The following is a 26,435-nucleotide window of genomic DNA, read 5'->3' as shown; positions in this document are numbered from 1 at the left end:
CATCCCACCCTATGACACACGCCTGTTTATCTCATGAGCGCTACTTCAACCCATTTTCTCATATAAAGCTAAGCTTTTTTTAATTAGCAGATGATGAAACACTCTTAGAAAAAAATAGTATATCACAACCCTAGATATGGTTATGTTAGTCATAAAAAATGGTTAATATAGGCCCATCAATTTTTCTGGTTTTGATGACTATTTGAAAAGAGTGCGCTATATTGGATGCAGTATCTATTACTCTTTTATGGTTATTACAACCATTGTTAATTGTTTTCACAAACCAGACTTAATGGTTAAATGGCTAAATTTATGGTTCTCAGAATCATAAAATCTCGTTAGGAAAACCAGTAAGTCTGGCTATGAAAATAATTTAGGATGGTTGTGATAACTAAAGAGGGCTTAGGGATAACTTAGATTAAACACGATTTCTTTTAATATTTGAGCAATAGAGTCAAAGTGATGTTTCGGTAATAAAGAATATTATTTTCACACGAAATATAATATTTTTTTTCATTTTCAAAATTATATTAAATTTTCTACTTTTGAATGGTTATTGTCAAAATCATAAGATTGTGATATGAGAAAGGTATACTTTGAGTTTGGGCTCGTCCCATATTTTTCACCACCGCGAAGAAGGTTGATCCGAGAACGTGCCACGACGCTAAGTACGACACGATTGAGCACGAAAGCGACACGACCTATTGCGAAAAAGTACCATAATATGGTTCTCATTACAATACATTTTTTGACATAATTTTTTGTATAGTTAAAATATAGTGGCGTAAAAATTATTTTCTTCAACTAAGGATATGCTTTTCCAAATCATATTAAATGGTTATTACAACTAAATACATATAAATAAATGATTTAGTTCTTACACTAAACAGGATTTTTCTGAAAGGTGTATTTTATATTTGCCGCTACCATATTCTCTTTGTCTAGAAAATATTTTCTTTCCAATCATTTGGCAATAGTAAAGAGTACTAAACTTTTCTAAGAGTGTAATTGGAATATTACCTATACAGCTTCTTGAAAAAAATAGGTTCGAAGAACTGCGTATTAGTCTGCAAATCTTGCTATTTCTTGGTATTATAGAAGCTTAAGAATGTTAGATTACCGAAGGTTACCCTAAATTTTACTAAGTGCCCACTTTTTTCGGACATAGAGAAGTAATTTAATCCCAAAAGTAGAAATTCTATCGTAATTATTAAAAAGTCATGATTTAATGTGCTGCTCTCATTCAGTGCTGCGCAAGTTTGAGTACGCGAAGAAATTAATGGTATGGAATAAGTTAAGACCTTTATTAAGAAGATTAGCAAAAGGAATGTGAGTATGAGTAATATACTACACAGATATGAAAATAACAATTATAAGTGTTTTAAAGAAAGCATAATGGACGCAGAGACTGAAAGGACGTTGATATGACGAACAAATTGAGAAGCATCTTCGAAAACTCATAAATCATTTTCCCTGTTATGAATCGTGAAATAGTTCTTCCTATATCATCACCATCGGACTCCAAACCTGTCATAATGATGCTCTCTATGCATCCCATTTGCAATGTACCATTTTCAGCCCAACACATCCTTATCACTTGCCATGAATATTCCCAACTCCGAGATAGAATAGGCATCATCAAAATGGATTCGAAACACTTGTTCGGTAATTATGTTGTAAATTTTGCTAAAGCAGCTTTGCTCTTCGTAAGAGCTAGTTACAAATTTAACGATTTAATTATTTCAATTTTCTTTGATAGTATAATGTTAACCTTCCGTCTTATAGAAAGAAACACTTTTATCTATTATTTTTTTTATCCTTTCTTAATTATGAGTTAAAATTATGAATTTAAGATTTACGTTTCTACACTGACTGAGAGAAATCCAAAAAGTTAAAATAACATTCCGGAAATGTTAATTTTACCTTGTATAATTGATCCGAAATCAGTGGAAATATTATGCTTTTTAGGAGTATTAGGGGTTAAAGTTACCCTTTTTCATGTTAATTTTACACTTAAAAAGGCGTAAAATTAACATTAAAAAATGTTGATATCTTTTTACAACTAAAAAGTGTTAAAGTTACGAGGAAAAAAGTTAATCGCACCTCCTTTTTTCCCTCAGTGTAATTATTTTGCACAGAGTTATAACTATAATTGTAATGAATTGTACTCTTCTAATGATAAATAAAATAAAAATAATAATAATAATGAAACTTTTGTGTAAATTCTGTTGAAAAAAAAATATTGAAGCGTAAGGAAAAGGAACTTACCGTCGCATGTTGGTAGATTGCTGAATTCTTGTCCTTCGTCGCATTTGATAATATTGCTGCCACTGAGCTTGTATCCTTTATAACATTGCACTCTAGCTTCATCTCCGTAGAAATATTGTCTGGTCATATCAACAATGAAACCATTCTTCACATCTGGATAAGAATAGCAACGTTTTCTTGTACACTTGGGAACATCATTGCTCCATGTTCCATTGGACATGCAAATTAGCACTGGAGCCCCAGTTCTCTCGTAACCTGGAGCACATTCAAATCGTACAATGGTACCATAGCTTCGTCCTCCGCCATTCAAGAGAGTCACATTGGCATTTGCAACTTCAGGCAGAGGCGAACACTGAGATGCCAAACAGGCTGGTTGCCTTTCCCATCGTCCATCGGCCAAGCAAGAGATCTTCTCAATGGGACTCGCTGAAGGAAAAGCGAATCCGGCATAGCACTGGTACATGGCAATACCTCGATAAGTCACATTCGAAGATCCAATGGAGAAGCCATTGTCAATCTGAGGTACAGGACCACAGTAAACTTCCTGACATTTCGGAATATAGTCAATGCTCCAAGTGCCACCTTCTTGACAAGTTGTACTCAACTTATTCTTTCCCGTTGCAAATTCCTGACCCACAGGACATGTAAAGGAAATCACTGTTCCAAATGCCGTGTCTCTTGATGATGCCAGAGCTCCATGACCAGGCTTCAATTCCGGACAATCAGCCGAGAAGATTGCAGACCATCCGGGATTATTGTGCAAAGCATCAGTAACAAATTTTATAAGAAGTTCTCCAGATGACGCCGTCAGAGTTAATTTAGGCTTTGTAATTCCTGTGAATCCATTTCCAGAATGCAATCTTAGCCCCGACGTTGAAGCTCCATCGAAAACCTGAACAAAATCTGTCTGGTGAACGTTAAAGTTATTGAAACGCAAAGACAATGGTCCTCCTGTTGGATTCTTAATTTTGAACAGACACTCTTGATTGCTGGGATAGTCACTCAAACCAAATGCCGGGGATGCAACAGTTCCATTTCGAGCAAAAATTGTAGCTTTGCAACCCTGCGTATAGCGCAAACTGAAACCTTTCCGAGAATCCCCAAGATTTGTCTTGAAATAAACATAGAGTTTGCTTCCTGTTGACATAATAACATTCACATTGTCTCTAGCCTTTCCAGTCAGTCTGGCAATTGGGCGACTCTTTGGACTATCACCATCTCTAACCAAGACGTAATCTTGTATTGGATTGAGATCTAAATCTTGGACTTCTAGGGAAATAATCCTTCCAGGCTGTGCCTGAATTATGTAAAGACATTCAAGACCACCAGGATAGATTTTAGGATATCCCGGACTGGTGAGAATCTGACCCTGAGATGTAGCCTGGAGAGTTCCACTGCAAACCTATAGCATAATTTCGGAAAATTTATGATAACTATAATTATGTATATGTGAAACTAAATGCATATAATAAATTGACTAATCGCAACATTTTACTGCTTGAACTCCACCGAGAGCAGTATAATAATCCCTCGAGTTTTTTTTGTCCGGCCGTTACTACGCCTAGACGCCAGACGGTTAGAGATAGACATTTAGGATCTTCGAGGGACCTCCCTCCTCATATGTTGATCCTAGATCATTAACATGCGCCTCATTTTACCCCCTTTCCCTTTCCCAACAAAAAATTGGAATCGCTCGAAAATACGTTGTGCGATTGTTTTTTTCATTTTTGGATACGTTTTAGGAATAACTAGGCTATTTCCCCCTTATACGAAAACATCGGTGAATCATTTCTCATAATGATTTTTCAACGTGCCTTTTTTAAATGAATGGTATCATGTTTTGAACTCATTGCAAAGCTCTTGAAATTCCTGGCAAGCTTGAACCAATTTCAATCGGTTAGGAACCAGTCCATAACCGATAGCTAATCTACACAGTAAAAAATAATTACTACGATTATCGCGTGTAATGGGAGAGCATCGATAATTGTAGTAAATTTGCAACGATTATCGTAGTAAGCAAAGTTGAAAAGCAAACAAGTTGAATTTTCGAAGTTGAAAAGCAAAGTAAGTTGAATTTTCCTTCAACAATTGTACTGAAATTACACAAAATATAAAAAGAAGAAGAATGAGTTCAAACGAAATTAGTTGAAAATTGAACTTTTTGCTGCGATAATCGATTGAAAAATTACTACGAAAATCGAATTGATTCTATTACACGCGATAATCGTAGCAATATTCAATCAGACGTTGAATGAAGTTTATGCCATTTTGTTGCTTCATTTTATTACTATTATAGTAATTATTACTACTATTTATTGCATTTGGGCCATTATCGAGGGTTGAATTTTACTAGTTCTGCAATTTAATTGATTCCTTTTCAATTGAAAGTTAATTTTTTCAATGGTTGTTATTCGAAATTTCAACCACTTCAATTCAACTAATAGAATTCAACTAGCCAATTTCATCTCTTTTTTACTGTGTAAAGTATTTTAGAGGTGTATCATATGAGTCACGAGTTCGAACACTTCACAAAATCTGGAGTGGAATGATAACTTTTCAAAACTATCGAATCGATAGTATTGATAAATCCGATAAATCTATATCCGTCAAGGGGGAGATATTTGGGATATTTTGAGTGGTGTACAGGTGAAAATGAAGTGCTTGGAAGTCTTTGGAAGTGGGAGTGTAAAATACACTCAAATTTATTATAGCTTAATTGTGTTGTAATTTTTCCGAGAAAACACTCAGTTCAGGACTTTTACCAAAATTAAGGACGAAGAGATGCGTTTGTAATATTTTAAGACTAATTTTGGAAAGGTCTAATAACAACTGAAGAAATTGGGTAAACAATAATTATATCGTATGTTATATCGTATGTTGTACAGTAAATATAAGAATAATTGTACAGTAATTATATCGTTGGAAAACAATAATTATATTGTATTACGCTATTTAGAAAAGCTTGGATAAGGGGAACTTTGTAAATGTGACCGCTTTTCTCCTGATAAGGTATCAGGGATCGTCAGTGTTCCTCGGATCGAAAGGCTATCCCACGCATCGGAATCCCAAAATAAAATATATTATTGAAAATTATTCGCTGCATTTTACCAATGATTTTTAGCTAAATGCATTATCTTGGTTCATATTTAATCTACAGAACCAATTTTCTCTTCCAGTTTCTAAGAAAATTGTTATTAATTGCTTCTATTATTAAATCACTTTATCAGAGTTTTAGATAGAAATACGCAAATCATCACTTTCTTAAAATTTCACATGAGAATTTGTGAGAATATGAGAAATTATGTTTGATTAAAATGATTTATAAAACTGTGTTAATTAAAAAATTAATTCTTAGTGATTCTAATTTCTCTATCAGTCCACCTTTTTATTTATGTCGACAATAAAAATGGAAAATAAATTATTTTTTTGCGAACAAGTACGTTTTGTTCCATTTGTTCGTCGGATCGGTACACATGTTTTCGTGGGAAGTTGCGCTCTGCTCGCTCAGCAGTCATCTTCACGGCCATTATTGGATATTTTTGTTGTGATAGAACAATTTACCAGTGAGAATTTCATTGATTTAAGTAATTTGGATGCTAAGAAAGCAGAAGAATCACCATCAAAAACGTCTGCCGATCCATGGCTCAGCCTCTTCCAACCCGTGGAACACACTGCATCCTTGCATTTAAATTTAAACCGATATTTTAGTAATTTCCGTAAATAACAAAAGTGTAAATACACGGAAATTAGTTAAATGAATCACTAGTGTATCAACTGGCATATGAAAAAGTACCAAATATAATATTTTGGGTCTCATATTTTCAGCTAAATATGGGAGCAATATCTCTTAACATTCCGATCCGTGGTACACTTCCCTTATGTTGCGATGAAGAACCTTTTCTGGATCGATTGTCGACAGGTCATGAGAAATTGATCTAATATAGCAATAATGAAAATGATTCAGAAAAAAATAGCCAAGCTTGTTGCAAAAATTGACTAGTAAATCATCAAAAACCGTTTCTTTTAATTTTAAAGGATTTTAAACCATCAGGGAGAGAATCAAGCTTAATAAAAAGTGAAGATACGTGTAAAGTGCTGAATTAGTTGTTGCATTCGTACTTTTGAACTCTTTGTAGACTCTTCAGCACAGTTTCAATAATTATACAAATGAAATTACATTTTTTTAGAGACTCTATTTTCCTAAAGTAGTTTCATTAGTCTCTTAGGAAAATTCAAAATATGTTGATACCCCTCCATAGACCCCTTCATCTGTCGCTAGAAAATCAAAATATAAGAAAATTTTTAATAATATGTGTAAAAATTATCTTTTTGAGATTTTTTAAAAGTTTTCCTAATTAGTTTGTTCATCAGATTAAATAAATTTCTGATTTTTTTATTATGAGCATGAGAAGTGCATGGGAGTGCAAGAAGTGCTGGAAGTATTGCCACATTTTCGAGAGTGTTGCGAAGTTTTGGAAGTGCGAGGGCTTCTTCCATACAAATTGTGGAAGTGCCTGGAAGTGGTGTACACATTTTCAACCAAATATCTCTCCCTTGATATCCGTTAGATTAAGTGAATGTCGAAATATTTACTCATTGTTGGGCCATTCATTGTGACATTTTTAAGAGCATGTGACTATTGATAAATATCTATATTAATTCAGGAAGTGCCCATGTTTCGTACGATCCCAAACTTCTTAATGACTATTTTTTCCTATGTTTCTCAATAAATGTGACTCTGAAATATATTTTAATAACTGGGTACTTTTCCCTAGTTTTTAAAATATGGGTGTGATGAATAACATTTGTTTAGAAGTTATAGGAGAAAATTTATCATTACGTGAGAGAAATCCGAAAAAAATTAAAATAACCTTCCGGAAATGTTAATTTTACCCTGCAGTATTGATCCGAAATTGGTGTAAATATTACCCTTTTTATGTGTATTGGGGGATAAATTTAAACTTTTTCATGTTAATTTTACCCTTAAAAAGGTGAAAAATTAATATTAAAAAATGTTGATATATTTTTATTCCTAAAAAGTGTTAGTTATGAGGAAAAAAAATAATTGCACCCTCTTTTTTTTCTCAGTGTACAAAGCATGGGCACTTTCCCCTATACATTGCTCTTTCATGGAGTTCGAGCAGTAAAAAAAATCATGTAAAATGTTGCATGAGGTCTGAGTTATTAAAAATTATATTAAAATTTTTTTTTATACGAAATTTAAGTTCCATTTTTTGTTTTAATTTATCTACTAAAATTAAAGTACCTGTGGTTCAGTTTTCCACGTAGCTCTAAAGCCTTTCCTCTCAACACTTCCATCCGTGACAAATTTGACGATCATGAAATTGGAAGCTGTGACAAAGGGCTTACTTGTCAGATCCAATTTTCCCGATAATGTAGCCAGAGACACGGACTTATCTTCAGTTCTTCCACCAACGAGCACCTGAACCGTGTCAAATGTTTTTTCTGTGTCAAATTCCTGGAATTGCAAGACAATATTGCTACCCTGTGGACCTTCCAGTGTCCATTTGCACTTGGCCAGAGCCCCGTACTTGTGGGGAAAGTTTGGTGACTCAATCACATCCCCACCCGATTGCATGTGGAAGTGACACGAAGCCGGACAATCAAGTTCATCGGATCCATCACCACAGTCATCATTTCCATCGCACTTGAAGGCTTGATTGACGCACGCACCGTTGGCACAGTGAATGGAATTCTGGGGACATGCTGGGGCGCGGCACATGAACGGAAGGAGACTCTCACATGTACTTAACTCCCAGGACTGCATGACATTGGCCACGGATACAGCTACACATTCTCCCGATCTCGGATCAGGCTGATTAAGTGACCAGAAACCCGAATACTGAGACACCTGTAAAGATCATTTATTTTTTTTTTGTATTTTAAAGGTCAAAGAGTGAAATTAACACACCTAAGGCGGATCATTGACCCAACCTATAGTCAATTTTTGCTTCCTGCCATCCAACCTTTCGTGATCCCCTCACAATTTTCTATCAATATTCTTTTATTTTTCTTTTAGATTTTGCAATTTTGCATTCCACTCGCGGACTTGGACAACAACAACAAAAAAAAGAGCTAACAAGTGGAAAAAGAGAAACACAAGTCTTGGACAGACTTTCAGACAACCTCTTTGGTGTTTTTGTCCACGTCTACATTTTCAATCACACAAATACTCTTTAAGATCCAACTCTTCAACTACTTTCACGTTATATCATGCGTTCCAAAGAGAAAGACATTAAACATTTCAAAAACAAAAAAAAAATTGCTATTCTCTACACGTGGATGTGTCCACAGTGAAGATTATTTCTTTAGTGGAGACAATATAAAAGAAGAAATTGGAGAACGTACCAATGTTCCTGCTGCTGACTCCAAAGTATTCGTTCTTAGGTCATCCAGTGATGCTAGACCTAGCCAATATTTGTCCGATGATCTCCTATTGAGCTCACCAGCAGTGGCAATGGCTTGTGTAACATTGTTCTCCGTATAGGATTCAATAGCGACTAGTTCTGCTCCATATCTGCAAGAAAACGGCACATGAGATTATGCACACAATTTTCCCCTCACACGTTATGAACTTGTTGTTGTGCGCCCAAGTGCTAATTGGATAAAATCTCTTGTTCTTTATCAATTTATCTTTTCAATCTTCGTCATTGCTGCTCTCATTTCTTTTTTTTTATTTCAAGTATAAACCTCTTGTCTCACACATCGATTGCACACACCAGAATATTTACCTACTTTTCATTTTGAGCTTATAAGAAAAATTATTTGAGATTTAGAGAAGATTATATCATGGACTTTTTTTCTTCTTTTTCTATTGTTTCCCATGAGGGAATAAATCACTCAATGGCTATGACTGCACAATTTTCCATTCAACAGCCAATGAAACTCAATGAAAGCGGAAAAAGTATGATAAATTACGATAAAATCGAAATTTTTCACTTTGACAAAATCGTGAGCAGCAATTTAGAGGATTTTGCGTTGAAAAAAAAACCAAATAATCTTTTTAAAAAAATTTCTGTGAATCCTCACTGGATTATTAATAAGCATGGAATCAGAAAGTTTCATTTGGTTTCTATTGAAAGATTTCTGCTAAATACAGAAAAGATCATCAAAATTAATTGCTTTGGTAAGAAACTCATTTCGTTTTTTTTATTAATAAAAAAAAATAGTCTTACAAGCTAAATACAATGCAAAAGAAAAAATTTTTGTTGTAATTTAGACTAGTTTTTTAATAGCACTTTTAACACTTTTTGTTTTGCATCAAAAGGGTTTGAAAATTTAAAGATTTTAAGCAAAAAATTTAAAGTATGCAAGCGCGATTGGCAGTACAAAGAAATATTTTGCAAATATAAAAGAGATAGTGGAGCATCTCAACCTTGCGAAAAGCTTGAACTTGAAAATACAATACTTGAACCCAAATGTGGTTTCGCATAAAATCTTTAGAAATTAACAAAGTCGTTTAGCGGCCCCATTCATATAAGAAAACGCATCTTGAGCACGAGTTTGAGCATCGTCCACTCAATCTTTTTTGTTTCATAATTCACAATGATTTGAACTGATTTGTGTAATACGTGAAAAATTATTTATAATGTCGAAGAAGTTCGATAAAAATAAATATTAACAATTTATTATGAGTTTAGAACTAATTAAGAACAGTTCAATCATATCGGGTATCAAAAATCTTTCCAATCATTAAAAAGTTTTCTTATCTTCTGAGAAAAAAGATTATTAAGAGCTTTGAACTTTGAAAAACCGTTACAAGAAATGGTTATCCCTTTAGGGAGAAGTGGGGCACCTTTGAAATTGAGATTTTTCACCTATTTTTAAATATAATTGTGCTTAATTGTGATATAATTCTGCTAAACAAACACATTGTGAAGTTAAATCACATTATGATATGGCACAGTTCCACTTAAATAGTAAAGACAAAAATTTCAAAGGTGTCCAACTCCCCCTAAGGATGTGACCCTTTTCACTGGCCGAAAACCAACAACAAAAATGAAGCCAATAAATAACATCAATAAAACGTCGTAAATCTAGCCTGGGAAAATCTAATAGTCTAATTCGCTGTATTTTTTACTTCTATGAACGATAGGCACAAAAATAGCTCAAAATTTTAAGACATTTTTGAAAAACTTATGAAAAATATTATATATATATATATATGTACATAGAGAAAAGTGCTCTCCCGTCGAATGTTCATGCCTTCGAATAATGTGAATTTCTTTTGTTTTTCATAAGAGATTTACACAAAATTATTACGCAATTATCAGCAAATTGATTTAATTGATTGATTAGGAAAACTAAAAGAAAATTCACATTATTCGAAGGCATGAACGTTCGAAGGGAGAGTACTTTCCCCTATACCTATTGTACTTCCTAATACGAAGAAGATTTTTCTTAAACAGTTACATAGGCCACAAAGACTGGAAAATACCATATTATTTCTGATGTCTGATGGTTTTTTTTTTCAACATAATAAATTTTTATCTTTTTCTTTTTTTTATTTGTTTCTTTTTTATCATTTATGTTGAAAATAAATTTTTATCTTTATTTCAGTTCATTTTCATTTCAAAATCTTACAAATTCAGCTATTGGAACTAATTTGTGAAAACCTTTTTTTTTTTTGAAAAATATATACCGTCTCCAAAAATCAGGCCCATTCAGAGGCAATGGATTTATAAGATTTTGTAATGCAAATTTCAAAAAAAATATAATTAAAATGTTGTTACATTTATATCCCAAAGAGCTCGAATTATTTATTTTTCTTTTGCTAAAAAGATAATGTCAAGAAAATATGCTATTTTTTAGTCTGCGTGACCCACGTAGCCCCTTAAAAATTTGGAAATATAAAAAATAATACAATTCTTTCATCAATGCGGTAATTTGAAAATTCCTCACTTTTGATATTAAATATTTACTTGAAATATGCAAAAAAAATATCCTAGATTCCTAACAACTCTCTCCCTTGCAATTACGTACAAACATTAGAAAAAAAACTTTAGGATAGTCAGGAGAAATTATTTTCTTTATGGGTCACCTGTGATCCAATCGTCCTTAAAGAGTTAAAGGTCATTTTAAAAAAAAAATACAAATATAGATTTAAAAAAATGAATATTTAGAACATACTAAGTCCAGCAAATGGCTATTCGAATATTTTTTTGTTTCTACTAAAAACAATATCAGAACCACAAATGTAATTTGATCTTTTAGACATACCCTTCAATTACACAATTAACATTTCCCGTGCTGAATAATTACTAAATTTCGCAATACATAAATATAAGGTATTTTCCCATAAGCGTTTAGTATATGTAATTATGCACAACTCTCTTCGCAAGTCATAAATCACACTGAAGAGGTATAATAATAATTCAAAACATGCTGTATTGATCGCACTGTTTATGTTTTACAGATAATGAATTCATTGATAAAAACTATTCGACCTAGTGGAGTTCAATAGTCGTGTAAAGAAAGGAAAACGCATTAAAATATAAAAATAACCATATATAACGACTTGTAACGTAATAAATTGATGACACAGTTGAGAAACGCTTATTTGCCTCACACGAAACGAATGTTTCTCTTTCATGTGAACTCTTTTAGCTTAGGAACATCTAATGACGATTAGCTGAGGGAGTATGTGGCTTAATTGATGACGAAAAATTTGTGGAATTTTCTGCAATATAGAGTTAGAAAACTTTGCCGACAACATTGGCAAAATGTAACAGAAAACTGCAGAAAAGCCGTTGTGAGGAAGTCTAATAAATTACTAAGTAAACGGTAAGTTGTCGATTTCACAAGATTCTTTTCTTAGTCATACACCGAGTATCTCTCTCGAAATTGCACAAGTTTTTAGGTCAAAATCTACATCTTTGAGAATATTTTTTTTTAGTGTGACTCTCCCCAAAGAATCAAGTCGATTTTCCAAGTTGTCTTGAAAAAAAAACAAAATAAAATATTGTTTTTTTTTCTTTTCATGCCTTTCTGGCGCACAACTCAAAGAGAAATTATTGTAGTAGAAAAAAGGTCAAACAAGAAGCGATAGACGGTTACTTAAAGGGGCCTTCTCAAGTTCTTCTATTTTTTTTTCTATAAATATATTTTTTTTCATTTACTATTATTATTATTGTATATAGTTGCTTTGGACTTGATAATGAATTTCCTTTTGCACTTTGTGAATTATGCAAGCACGAAGAATGAAACAGAAAAAAAAACAGGTGGGTGTAATACGAGTCATTCCGCTCAGTGATTTTAAAGTGCATCACCTAAGATGTGCATCGAGATTGCCTTAAATTAATTCTTAGTGATTCTCTTTTGCAATCTTCTTCTCTTATACCTCAAAATCTTAAAAGCCCCCATGCTGTTAATCTGCACGTGCCATTTGAGATCTAACCATAAAAAGAAGCATATCTTTCTCCTCTTTTCAATGATTATATATATATTTTTTCTTACTCTTTATATTATTTTCATTCTCTACCTGTGAATTATGACACCAAACTTATGCTGTGCGACACGCACGACAAGAAAAAAGAACAGTTTGAGGACATTTATTGAAATTAACCGGAATAATTGCAACATTTCGAAGAAGTGAAAATGAACTGGTGTTAAAAATATATATAAAAGAAAAGAACACACCAAAGAAGTGGAATATTACTCCGGTTCGGAGGTGATTCATTTCCACAAACATCATGTTATTATTTATGTCCATTGACTGTGTACATTTGAAGATTTTTTTTTTCTTTAAATATCCCAAAAGACATTTGTACCACTGACCCGCAACAATGCTGTGCTAAAGAATTCCTCATTGACTACATTTCTGTGCCACTCTGTGAACATTTACAATTAACAGGATGAACAATCCCCCAATCCACAGTGACACAGAAAAACCGTCTTCTCATATTATGAGCGTGCGATCAACATGACCAATATATTTGGTCATGAAGAATATACGGCAGAACGATTCTTAATAAAAATTAGATCGTCTTTCAAACTTATAATAAAATTATTAAATATATAACAGTGCTTTTCTTTGTACTTTTTTTTTTAGAATCTTCCTGCTTTTTCCTTATACAAACACACGCGATGCTCTACCCAATTTAAAACGTATATTTAAAATTAAGTTCCAAGTAGGAAACTTGAGAAAATCAGGCATTTAACCTCAAATGACTAAAATAATGGTGCCAAAAATTCTTTAAAGATTCATCTTGTAACTAATGATATTAGAGGTCCTTTACTCGCACAAGTAACTACATAAATTATTTGGTAAAGGTAATTTTAGAGATTTTCATTATTTGTTCAGGACATACGATACAACGCATTCCCTTAACCCTTTAAGGACGATTGGAACACCGGTGTCCCATAAAGAAAATAATTTTTCCTGACTACCTAAAGTTATCTTTTTCTTATGTCTTAATTGTAAAGTAGAAGGTTGAAGGAATCTAGAATATTTTTTGCAAGTCTCTAGCTATTTGCTATATAGTAAATATTTAAGCTCAAAAATGGCGAATTTTTAAATTCTCAAATTCATAATTGATTTTATTTATTTCTTATACCTCCAATTATTTTTATGCAAAACCCTTTTGGCAAAAAAAAACTACAATACTCATACGTAATATTTTTCATTAAAGCGAAAAATATTATTCATTAGTATTGTCAGAAAAATTACTTAAATTTTTGGGCTATTTCTGTCCCGATCGTTCATAGTAGCACAATATACACCGAATCAGACTCTGTTGGACTTTCCAAGGTTAGATATAAGACTTATCTTTGATTATGTTTCTCGGTTCAATTTTTATTGTTGATTTTCAGTCCGTAAAAAATGTCTTGTCGTTAAAGGTTTAAAGCATCCCTATAGCTTCAAAATGGATGGGTCTTAAAAATTCACATTCACAAAAAAGGGACAGATAATCCTAACCGGCTTATGTAGGTGAGATTCTTAACGTGAGCTAACTCGGAGTGCATGCAAATTCGATTTGGAGCTGAAGTTGGGAGACGCCATTCAGTTATCTTGAATAAAATTCGTGAAATTATACAAATTTTGTATTTAAACCAAAATATCAAGGATTTGGATGAACTGACAGAAAAGTGATATATGGGTGAAATGTAGACCAGAATGTTCTCTATAATTTTCTCATAGAACATGATCTCATCGATTACTCAGAAGCCAAGATAAGCGAGGTTTTTTGTTTCTTAACTCGTTTTTCATACAGAGTTCCCCAAGTAGTCATTTGTTGAACTTCAACTATATCAAAGAATTGTTGTATTTTGCGGGACTTTTCATTTAAACCCCTATTTTAAGTGTCTTGGTGGAGTAGAGGCAGTCAAATTGGCATCTGAGTGATTTCAAAGCGTTATTATGGGAAAAATCAATTTTTTCACACTTAAACGGCAAAATCGGAGTGATAGCGTAGTCTGAGTGGAAAATGATGTATGGACGAAATGTAGAGACAAATGTTCTCTACAATTATGTCGAAGTAATCATCAAAATCGGTTCAGCGACAGTCGAGATAATTGAGGTTATGTGATATTGAAATTGGTTTTTTGACTGTGGCGCCCCTGGTGTTGGTCCCACGAAGTTCAAATATTTTAGAAAGTTGTAGCATTTGGTGAGATCTTTCCTTTAAGCCCTCATTCATCAAAATCGGTCACATAGAACCGGAGATATGATTTTTTGAATTTCGTGAACTTTGACCCCTCATATCTCCGGTTCTATTGAAACCACAGCGCACATACGCACCATTTTGGAAACGTCCTAGACTGGACTACAACATACTAAAATTTCATTAACTTGCACAATGCCGTTTGTGAGAAAAGTGACTTTGAATTTCTATGAATTTTGACGCTATCACAGCGCCACCTGTGGTGACTTTTTGAACTTCCATCTGAAAGTGCTCATCGAGACGAAACCAAAAAGGTAAAATTTATGTCGCTATGTTAATTAGAACCGGAGATAGAGGCCGGTCAATGTTCGAACTTTGACCCCTTATAGCTCGGGTCAGGGGTTATGGATCGACTTAAGGTTTTTTTTTGTTTGATAGGTATAATTAACGGCTACAACATACTAAAATTTCAGCCCGATTGCATAAGGAATTTTTGAGTTATTTAACTTTTAAGATTTAAAAATTTTCTTTTTAAAAAAAGCGCCCCTAGCGGTGGTTTTATGAACTTGCGATGTTAGAAGGGGAAGTGGCATTTCACGAGAGCTTTCCAAAAAGCCCTCACTTTTTAAATTCTGACAATTAGAACCGGAGTTATGGCCATTTTAAGAAAATTTTTTTGGACCCTTATAGCTCGGGTCAGGGGGTCGGGGGACCTTAAGTTTGGTATTGATGGAAAGCTCTAAGGCCCAGCTATAACATACTAAAATTTGAGCCCGATCGATGCCATAGGGGCGGAGCTATTGAGAAAACAAAAAAAGGGGGGTCTTCAAAATGGCGGAAGGAGGGGTGGGGGGTGGGGGGTCAATGCACCAAGTTGCAATTTTCATACGATATTTAACCTTTGCCGAAAACCGCAAGTCGATATCTTTTTTAGTTTAGGAGCTATTAAGCTCCAAAGAGCGGCCGGACGGCCGGCCGGCCGGCCGGCCGGGAACGTAACTTAGCCCCCCATATATTCGTGATCAGGAAGTAGCGAAACACATTTTGGCCAAGTTTGAGCGCGATCGGACGACATGAAATTTTGTTAGGATTATAGTAGGTGAGATTGTTAAGAATCTCACCTAATAAGATCACACCTCACGCGGTTTTTAATATAAAATATTTTATAAGGAATAAGAAAAGTTGTATTGTAGTTATTATTTTAATATAAACATGTGCTGAGCATTTTTCTTAGGAAGAGTATCCGTCTTCATATCCCCATTGCACATAATGCAAGAAGAAAGCATCATTGATAATAAAATTATTTACGGGAGAAAATTATTCGTAAAGCCAATCACAATATTTTTCATCAAAAAATAAATAAAAACTTAAAAGAAGAATGTTTACAATATTGCTAAACTTTTATAAAATCATTAATTTCAATAATATTTTATTCAAAAAAAAATTATATGTCCACCATTATTTCTTGGGACTCTCGAGGGTACGTAATACACATTCTAAATCACGTGAGAGGTAAGTCACATTGTTTATTTTATTATTTTTTGTTTGATCTGAACATCGGCATTCCTATTTTTTTTTAATTTTATCAAAATGACTGAAGATAAATTAATTGATTGCATTGATCATTGCGTGAACGGAAATTTTGTTATTCCTTTCTCTTAGTCAAGCACCTTTGAAAGATATAAAAAATAAGGAAAAATAAGGTTCAGTGAAACTATTAAACGGCTAGTTTAATGCACTTTCTTTTAAATAGTTGTAAAACATCGTAAATTAATTGAAAAAATATACTTTACAAAAATTAACAACCACAAATTTTGAAATAAAAGCTTTATCAACGATCAGCTAAAAAATAAAATTAATTTTGGATTCCTCAATCAAACAATACTCAACAAATATTTCTGTTCAAACAAAGATTATATAAAATAGTGTGAAAATTGTAGGTAACCTCTCTTGTAAAAGCTAACATCATTTTTCACCATCGCGTTTTATGTTATTCTATTGAATAGCAGGTGTTGCCGTGAAAAAAAATATTAAATGTACCATATTGTCGATAATTTGCAGAGTTTTAGCGCAAACCTAAAATCAAAGTCGTCAAATAGAAAATTATGCATTGCACATCAATTCAGTCGTAAGACGCAATGATTGATAAAATCATGCGATTGCCCAATAAAATAACACACTTCTTCTGGCCTAATGACTATGGAATTGATGATGGGGCATCTCATTAAATAAATTATTAATGATGATAAGGATGACTTAATGTTCCGCGGGATTGAATATCATCAGACTATTGAACACAATTTCGAGCTCTCTTTTATGAATTTCTCCATAGGGACTTCATCTGATTACCATTTAGAAGACTAAAATTTAAATATAATCCATAAGAATACTAAATTAGCATTTACCTTCGACAGAGCTCTGCTGCCTTCTCCCATGAGTGTTTTATGTTGAAGTATTTATAACAGTACAATCCTCTAAGTTCCCATCCTGTGAAAAATCAATAAAATGATTTCTTAGAAATAAACCCAATTGAATATTGAGAAATATCAAATTGAGAAATTTATGTAGTCGTGTGGCAGACGAGAAAAAAAATCTACACATTCCTCTCACTTATTTATGAATAAATTTCAGTGGCATTTTCAGCATCATTCAACTCGTATTTGCCATCTCTTGTACACTCAATTACTATTTTTCGCTATGAATCAACATTAATATACAGCTAAATCTTAGCTCATAAGCATGATGTTAAAATACATCTGTATATATACAGATTTATTACGTGTAACTTACAAATAATTTAATTACACATAAAACTATACATCTCATTCAGATTTAGTAAATTTTAAAATAGCTTATTTGTAAATTATGATCAAAAACTGACAATATAAAGAGGTTTTTTTTTGTACTTTGAATTTTAGGGTTATTAAAATATTTCTGTGACTTTCATTACTATGAATTTATTATAGATATCAAAGATTTCCAAAAAAAAAATTAAATAATACTATACTTCATAAAATACTTACAGTAGAGTCTCTCAAATCTGAATCTCTAAAATTCGAACGACGACGTTTGGATTCAAAATGTCAATTGTGGGGTTATGTTAAAAATAATCGTATTCTTAATGAAAATCATATTTATCTTCCTGAATGTTTATATGCATTATGATCGTATAAAATGAAAAGAAGTATGTTACCACTAAGACGTGTGAGAAAGTACGGGATTTGAGTCAAAGTACATTTTCATCTAACATAAATTTCGTTAGTTTTGAAAAATTCGTTCGAATTTGGGAGGTCAGAAATGTCAAAAATACCCCCCGAGCGTTCGAATTTAGAAGGCTCTACTGTAATACAATTGCAAAAAAATACCAAAAAAAACCTAATAAAACTTAAGTTTTGAATTCTATCATTTTTTGGATTGTATAGACATAGACATGCTTTAAGTTAATGGTTTCAGTTTCAGTGACAAGCGCAAAAATATTTATGGTACAAAAAATACTTAGCTTCAACATATTATAAAATATTTAATTTAAGGGGTTACGTGGGTCAGAGAAAAAAAATAAAATAAAAAAACAGCATGTTTTGTTAAGTTTTTTCAACATTGTAAAAAAAATTAATTCAAGCTCAAAAGCTTTCTCAAACCGTTATGTTTTTAAAAAGCATTCCAAAATTTGGCAGTACATGCTTCGAAAATTTATCTAAGAATTTGATATCTTAATACTTCACAATTAATAGAATTGCGGCATTATTTGTGGCTTGTCTTTACTTATGGTCTCATCCCAATTTTTGTTAGAAAATCATTCCGAAAACCAAAAAAAATGTGATGTGTTATCATAAGACATAAATTATTTTTAATTTTGAGATTTTTTTTTATCATTTTCTGACATTATGGTGTTTTATGCGAGGAGAGCACAAGTAAAGAAAAAGGCCACAAGTAATGTTTCCACCCTAACAACATTTAAACTATGATTTCTGAAGTTTTTATTTAAACATTTTAAAAAATCAGCCCTTAGTACCTGATTTTTGTAGAGCTTTTTCTAAAAACTTATTTTCCGCGGCTACAACATTTACTTAGAATAGATTCATTAGAAATCGAAAAACTAAATATATCCTGTTAGAAAATGAGTTAAACTTAGTCCTGGGATGAAGGGTTTTTTATTTACTTGATCACAACTTACTCTACAAGACAAAACGTGGAGTAAAATACTTATAGAAAATGGTGATTTTTTGTATAAAATATTCCCAAGAATTCAGTTTTCCTATTTTCAAAAATCCTTCATTCAGGGACTAGTTTAACTCGTCTCATTATAGGAAATATTTAGTTTTTTTTGCTTTCAAATTAATCTACTCAGAGCAATCTTGTCTAGCGGAAAGTAAGTTTTTTAATGTCTCCGAAATTCAGGTTCCAGAGGCTGAGTTTTTAAAATTTATAAATGAAAATAATAGCTTGAATTAAACAAATTTTAATAATGTCAAATAAAGCTTTGAGAAAACATGTTGTTTTTTAATCTTTTTGATCCACGTAACCCCTTAATAAAAGTTTAAATTCAATTTTAATATAAGAAACATTTCTCAAATGTAGAATAATGGAATGAAATAGTTCTTATATTTATTTTCTCACATTTTTTATTTACATTAGTAATGTAATATATAGATCTAGTAATTTAACATTACTGTGTTCACAATTCTCTTTTTCTTCGAATACTTTTTTTAGGTGGTTATTGACTTATATACTCAGTATGTTTAACGGTACAATAAGTCTTTTATTTCTTTAAATTGTGTTCGATCATCAAAAAGTCGCGAAAAAAGTCATAATGAAGATTACGATGCTTGTAAAGTTGTATTGTAAAATCCTACACATATTTAATCATTTTTTGCTGCATTCTAGAGGCATTTCAGTAGCAAATTCTGAATACCTATTTTCGAACATTCTTAATATTTTTAGTTTTAGTAGAATTTTGTGAAAGTATTTAGAATATTATCTCAATAATAATAAGTATATTTGAATTGAATACTGCTGTACCCTCTATTAATATCAAAGCAAAATATTAAGCAATATAATGTAACAATATTTAATATAGAATACTGGCTCTCATACAAATGTGGTTTCTTGATATGTTGGGGGAGTGGGGCACCTTTGAAATTAGGATTTTCACCTATTTTTAAATAAAATTGCGCCTCATCGTGATATAATTTAGCTGCACAACCAGAATGCGAAGCTAAATTACATTATGATATGGCTCAGTTTCACTAAAACATAGGAGAAAAATCCCAATTTCAAAGGTGCCCCACTTCACCCTACTATTATTATTTTCTTATAGAATGAAGTCATCACTTGTGGACGTTATGCACATATGGACATCTTGCAAAATTCTAAAATTCGTACCTAAACTAGATTTCGAAAAATCATATGAAATTTTCAGTTTATGATATGATTAACAATTTTGTGATTTTTCAAAATCTGTTTTAAATGGTTTCTGAACCCGGGAAATTTGCATCATAAGGCGAGCACTGTGATATTTAAATCATTTCGTCTTTACTAGAAAAATTAAAGGAATAAATTTTTCTCACTGAAATGCCCCTTGAATACATTTGTCGCACTCAATCCACTCAATATACTCAAATTTTTCCTAGGTCTCTCTCTTTCAGGTGCTTAAAGTCCGGAACTAGAACCTTGACTTTTTCATTTAGCACCTCATGAATAGCCACGAAAGTAGAGATTATTTTTGGCAAATCAACTGTTTCGTCAAAAATGAAAGATTATTATGTAAAATTTGGATTTCCCGGTAACATCGTCAATTTATGGATAAGCATCTGTTTGTTCTGGAAACTTGACTTCTAATTCCACAACAAATTCGAGCCTTAATTAAACAAGAATTTATATTTAATATCTTGAATACCAAATATAAATTTGCACAAATTCAATCAAGAGAATGCTAATAAAAAGACTGAAATTTTCTTAATTCTTATTAAAGAAAAAACACCATAATACAAGTTTTATTTAATTGTTGTGTCAATGTGAATTTTTGTGAGTGAATATATCTCCTCAAAATGTCTCTCGCCTTACATAACAAAAAGATTATAGTAAAAGATGAAAATTAACTCGATGAAATCACAGTACATTCGAATTTTAGCATTTTATATTTGTCTGTCTGGAGGTGTCATAATATTTTTTTTCTCATTTAGCAAGAAGTATGAATAAAAACATGGATTTTTCTTTAAGCAAAAACAAATATGAAAATTTTAGTGTTTGATCTTTCGAAAGCGTGAGAGAGAGTCACCAGAATCATAATCACATTGTTAAAATAAACAAGATATAGTTGCAATATTGAATTTTTCACATGTCAACCAACTCAGATGGTATTTAAGAAATGAAAAGTCCACAAATACCACCGAAAAAAAACATTGAGATAAAAAAAATCATATTAATCAAATGGTCATAATTAATGTCTTTATACATTCACCAGGAAGAATTAATTTCCTCTTTCCACTAAAACAGAAAATGTTCATGGTGATTTGTTTTCTTAGCATTTCTTTACTGCATATTATTTCTTCCTTCATCACACAAACTCAGTCAAAGTTGCTGGAGTTGGGTTAAAGAGTGGTAGAACAAGTTGAGGAATGTGTGACATCACTTTTATATGATTTTCTTTCGTGAATATTCAATGTATTCAGCCAATTTTAAATGTAAACGACTCTAATATAAATAGAAGAATTTGACTCACCATTTGTACATGAAAATATATCCTGGAATAAAAAGAAAAGAACAAATAGCATTAGAAATAAATTATGATCTATTAAATAAAATTGATTTTTTTTCTATAAATATTTATTTATCATCGTATCGTAAAAATTTCTTATTTTAGCTCTAATTTGGTATTTCATATAAAAAGTATTCTTCTTAACAGATTCACAAATTATGAATATTCCGTACTTGTTTATGTATACAATGAAAAAAAAAAATTGGTTCAAATCTTTTCAAATAAAATAAAGACTTTTAAATAATAATTACAAAAAAAATATACTTCAATTGTGATTAATTAATTGTAATGGATTTTTTGTAAAATTGGATGTGTAAAAAAGTGCATTTGTTCACATTTAACACATTACATTATTATTTGTGTAATAATATAAAGATATGTAAACAAAAATGACTCGCTTTGTTTGCCATTACAACAATAATCCTGTAAAACCTTTGTGTAATAGCTAGTTCTTTTTAAATGGGTGTCTCTACTTTGAAAAATGTCTTCCGACGTTTTAAAGACAATAGAATATATCACGATTTAAAAAAAAATAGACTTTTCTTTAATTGACAAAAGATAAAAAGTCTATTGCTGTAATTTTTTGATTTTTATACAAATGGACTATTTTTTAGGCATTGTGAACAACGTATGAAATTATAACCAATGCTGATATACTAACGGGTGCTTTAATATAAAGTAAAAAGAGGCTGTGATTAACTTTTTTCGTCATAATTTTAACACTTTTTGGGTGTAAAAATATATCAACATTTTTTAATGTTAATTTTACACCTTTTTAAGGGTAAAAGTAACATGAAGAAGGGTAACTTTAACCCATAATACACCTAAAAAGAGTAATATTTACACCGTTTTCGGATCAATACTGCAGGGTACAATAAACATTTCCGGAATGTTATTTTAACTTTTTCGGATTTCTCTCAGTGTTTGAAACATACCTATAACTTTGCCTTTTACTTTTTTTCTAAATCCCATATTACTTATACAAATTAAAAAAAAAACATGTCACAACGAATTACTTTACAATCCACCACAGAATAAAATAGGACAAGGTCCCTTTTAACTTAAGATCTTTACACACTGAGAATGATTTTTGCAAAAAAAAAACGCTTTTTTTTTTAAAGAAAACCCTATTATTGCAAGCGGGAACGTCAAAATTAAAAAGGCATTTTTTACGAAAACTGCTTTTAATATCCTTTAAGGACGAGTGAGACAGCGGTGTTCCAAAAATACAAAACAATTTTTAGACTAAAAGTTATTTTGTCCTTTAAATAGTCCGAAAAATTAGTTTTTATTTTTGGGGCATCGGTGTCCCATTCATCCTGGATCAATGTGAAAAGACCATTATTCTATTTTGTCTTATTACTTTCGCCTTACAACAAAATTTTACAAATAGCCAGACTAATAATTGAAAAAAAATTTTGGATACATTTTTGTGAATTCCAAACAAATATAACCTTTTCTACAATGAAAGACCACTTTGAACATGAACTAAAAATACTTAAAATTTGCAAATGTATCATTATTAATATTGGTTTTGAATTTACAATTTTTGGTTATCTGTCATCTTGCCTTGAATAATTTTCTTCTTCAAACACGAAAGCTCCATTAAAATCATATTGCATTTTAGTATAAGGTTCAATAATTGAAATAATACTTTCGCCTTGAATAATCTCTGGTCAATCTATGGAATTATGTAACTTCCCTATTTACATGTGTACTCACTCAATGGCATACATTTTTATATAACTCTAATGTTAATCAGACTTGGTACAAGATGTTTTCCGAGAAAACATACAATGCAAGAGAAATTTTTCATCATTACATTTCATTTGTAGGGGATTGTGTATTTGAAGATCCAAAATCGATATCTCTATCTATTTAACCCCTTTGTATAGACATATTACCAAAACTTATTGCACTTTGAAGAAATTGTAATGAAAAATAAAAATTTCTGAATAAATTCCAGCATATTTATAGAATTGGCGATTAAGATTTACAGGTAAACTTAGTTGCATTCATTTGCGGTTCATCTGTGAGTCATATTGTGTAGAGCTATAAATATTTTTTATATGAGACGTATGATGAGACATAAAAAAAATACATGGGAGAGTTCGCATCACATTAACCCACAAGTTTTATATGGAGGCATCAATTCTGTGAAATATGCAGATTTTTGTTCATATAAATTTTATTGACACAATCAAGGTCTGAAAGAATAATTGAAAAAAAATTTTGGATACATTTTTGTGAATTCCAAACAAATATAACCTTTTCTACAATGAAAGACCACTTTGAACATGAACTAAAAATACTTAAAATTTGCAAATGTATCATTATTAATATTGGTTTTGAATTTACAATTTTTGGTTATCTGTCATCTTGCCTTGAATAATTTTCTTCTTCAAACACGAAAGCTCCATTAAAATCATATTGCATTTTAGTATAAGGTTCAATAATTGAAATAATACTTTCGCCTTGAATAATCTCTGGTCAATCTATGGAATTATGTAACTTCCCTATTTACATGTGTACTCACTCAATGGCATACATTTTTATATAACTCTAATGTTAATCAGACTTGGTACAAGATGTTTTCCGAGAAAACATACAATGCAAGAGAAATTTTTCATCATTACATTTCATTTGTAGGGGATTGTGTATTTGAAGATCCAAAATCGATATCTCTATCTATTTAACCCCTTTGTATAGACATATTGAATCTTAAATATTGTCAATTTCTTTTCTTATAAATCAGAGATCGTTTAAAGGAATTGTAAATATATAATTTTCCGAGATAAAGAATGTTTCTGAGGAAGTTTCTGAGACTAACTGTGTTATCACACTTGCACATTAAAATTTTAATATGATTCACATTAATTGTCTCTGGTGAGAGTCCAAATGTGTAATTTGTGTGTTTGAATCATATTATATTCAAAATTTGATCTATTTGTTGATAAAAAGGTAGACTTGGCACGCAAAATTTGATATAAATTGATTTATAGCATTAATGCGAAAAATTAATGCGATTTTCTCTTTAATTTTTTAATGTGAAAAATATTTATGCTTTAGGTAAATTTAATCTTATTTTTGCAGGCCAAGTCCACTTCTTTATCAATAAATAGAAAAACCCCAAATATGAAGTGACTCAAAGATACAAATAACATATTTGGACGCTCACAAGCGGCAATTAATGTGAATCACATTAAAATTTTAATGTGCAAGTGTGATAACGCCGTAACGTTTGTAATGTGGAGGACAAACCTAAGATTTAAGCCGAGGTACCTAAGGCCGGCTTCAGACCTAAGGTTTAGCCCAGTTCCCAGTGGTTATTGTATTGTATTGTATTTATTTTTCATTACCATGGTCTCGAAATTCAAAATAGCAACCCATTTCATTTTTTTTTTGGTCAATCTCAAGTGATAATTTTCCAAAAAATCTTGATTAAGAAGAAATTGGAGAAGTTAAGCCATATGGCTAAGCCTTAGGTCTGATGCCGGTATAAGGTTTCTCACTAACCCGTCTCTCAGCTTAAGCTGTAAGTTTGCCTAGAACATAAACTTAAGGCGAATGGCGCTTAACCTATTCCAATCTTGCCTCGAAATTTTCTGAATTTACAGGTTTAGAAGATAATCTCAAGCATTTTAAATTGAAGAAACCTTAAACGAGCTTAAAATTTCCATTTCAGTTCCCTTATTGTTATATTTTAGTTTAAATTTAAAGTTTAAAACAAATTTAAGAATTTAAAATGAAAGATCTTCATTGGAAAATACAAATCACCTTTTAAAACCCAATATAACGATTTTAGGCTTAAGGATTTTTCCTTAGAATTGAAAGGATGATCTATATAGAGAATTTAAAGGTTAAGAAAACTGCAGTTATATATCTTTCACTCAAGACCTCTTCGGATTGGGAGGAATTTTCGTCAAAAATTGAATTTTTGAAAGAATTTTGGCGGTTCCACCTAATGGCCTCTACACATTGGAAGAAATTTTCGTCAAAAATTGCATTTTTGACAGAATTTTGACGGTTGTGCCTATAGCACTGCATGTAATTTCCTTCAAGAAAGCAATTTTTGATGAAAATTGCTGCCAATGTGTAGAAGCCTTAAAGCACTGCAGGAAATTTCCAAGAAAAAAAATAAATAAATTTTTGAGAAAAATTGCTTCCAACGCGTAAGATGTTTTTATATAAACACTTAGACTAACTTTTCATAATAATGATAAAAATAGAGAAAACTAATTTGAAATATATCATAATTAGAAAATCTCCAAAATGTTAATAGTAATGGATAATAAAATCCGCAATATTTATAACCTAGCAATTAATGTGTATTAATAAAATTGTTCATTTGTAAAAAATGTTGTGTGATGTTTTTCAATTTTATTTAGCGTTAAAAGATCAATAAACTAATTGGTACATAGTGTTAAGAGTTTATCCTGATTGTTAAACAAGTATACCACTTGAAAAATTTGCCTGAAAATGAAGTGAAAATGTACACTATTAAAAGTTTATTTCCTTATCTTTTTCAAGTACATATGTGTACGTAGAAAGAGAAAACAATAATGCTCAAAATAGAGTCTTAAATGCATGAACAAATTAAAAAATGAGAAATTTCTCCGTGAAAAGCAAATCAGTCAAAAAGGCTATATTTAATTGCGCGTAAAATAAAATTTGTATAAAATGAATTTGCAAATGCGCTTAAATTAGAAAGAAAAGTTTCGTCTCAAAGACAAAAAAAAAAGTAAAAATGCAATATTTTAAATCACCACAAAAGCCCCTTTGTAATG

At 31.4% G+C, this 26,435-nt stretch overlaps 1 protein-coding gene across 1 annotated transcript in view; it reads right to left on the bottom strand.

Annotated features, from left to right (window-relative positions):
* LOC129807467 (sushi, von Willebrand factor type A, EGF and pentraxin domain-containing protein 1) overlaps positions 1–26,435 on the bottom strand; it is an 80,018-nt gene that overhangs the window by 39,857 nt on the left and 13,726 nt on the right. Inside the window, exons 3-7 of the mRNA XM_055856758.1 lie at positions 21,613–21,634; positions 17,297–17,378; positions 8,638–8,806; positions 7,535–8,140; positions 2,269–3,670 (exon numbers count right to left, since the gene is read on the bottom strand). Of these exons, the coding sequence (XP_055712733.1) occupies positions 2,269–3,670; positions 7,535–8,140; positions 8,638–8,806; positions 17,297–17,378; positions 21,613–21,634 (2,281 nt within the window). The remainder of the gene's footprint in view (positions 1–2,268; positions 3,671–7,534; positions 8,141–8,637; positions 8,807–17,296; positions 17,379–21,612; positions 21,635–26,435) is intronic.

Source organism: Phlebotomus papatasi, chromosome 3, assembly GCF_024763615.1.
Source record: "Phlebotomus papatasi isolate M1 chromosome 3, Ppap_2.1, whole genome shotgun sequence".
NCBI lineage: Eukaryota > Metazoa > Arthropoda > Insecta > Diptera > Psychodidae > Phlebotomus > Phlebotomus papatasi.
Note: the sequence above shows the minus strand (reverse complement) of the source record. Positions and strands in the feature narration are given on the sequence as shown.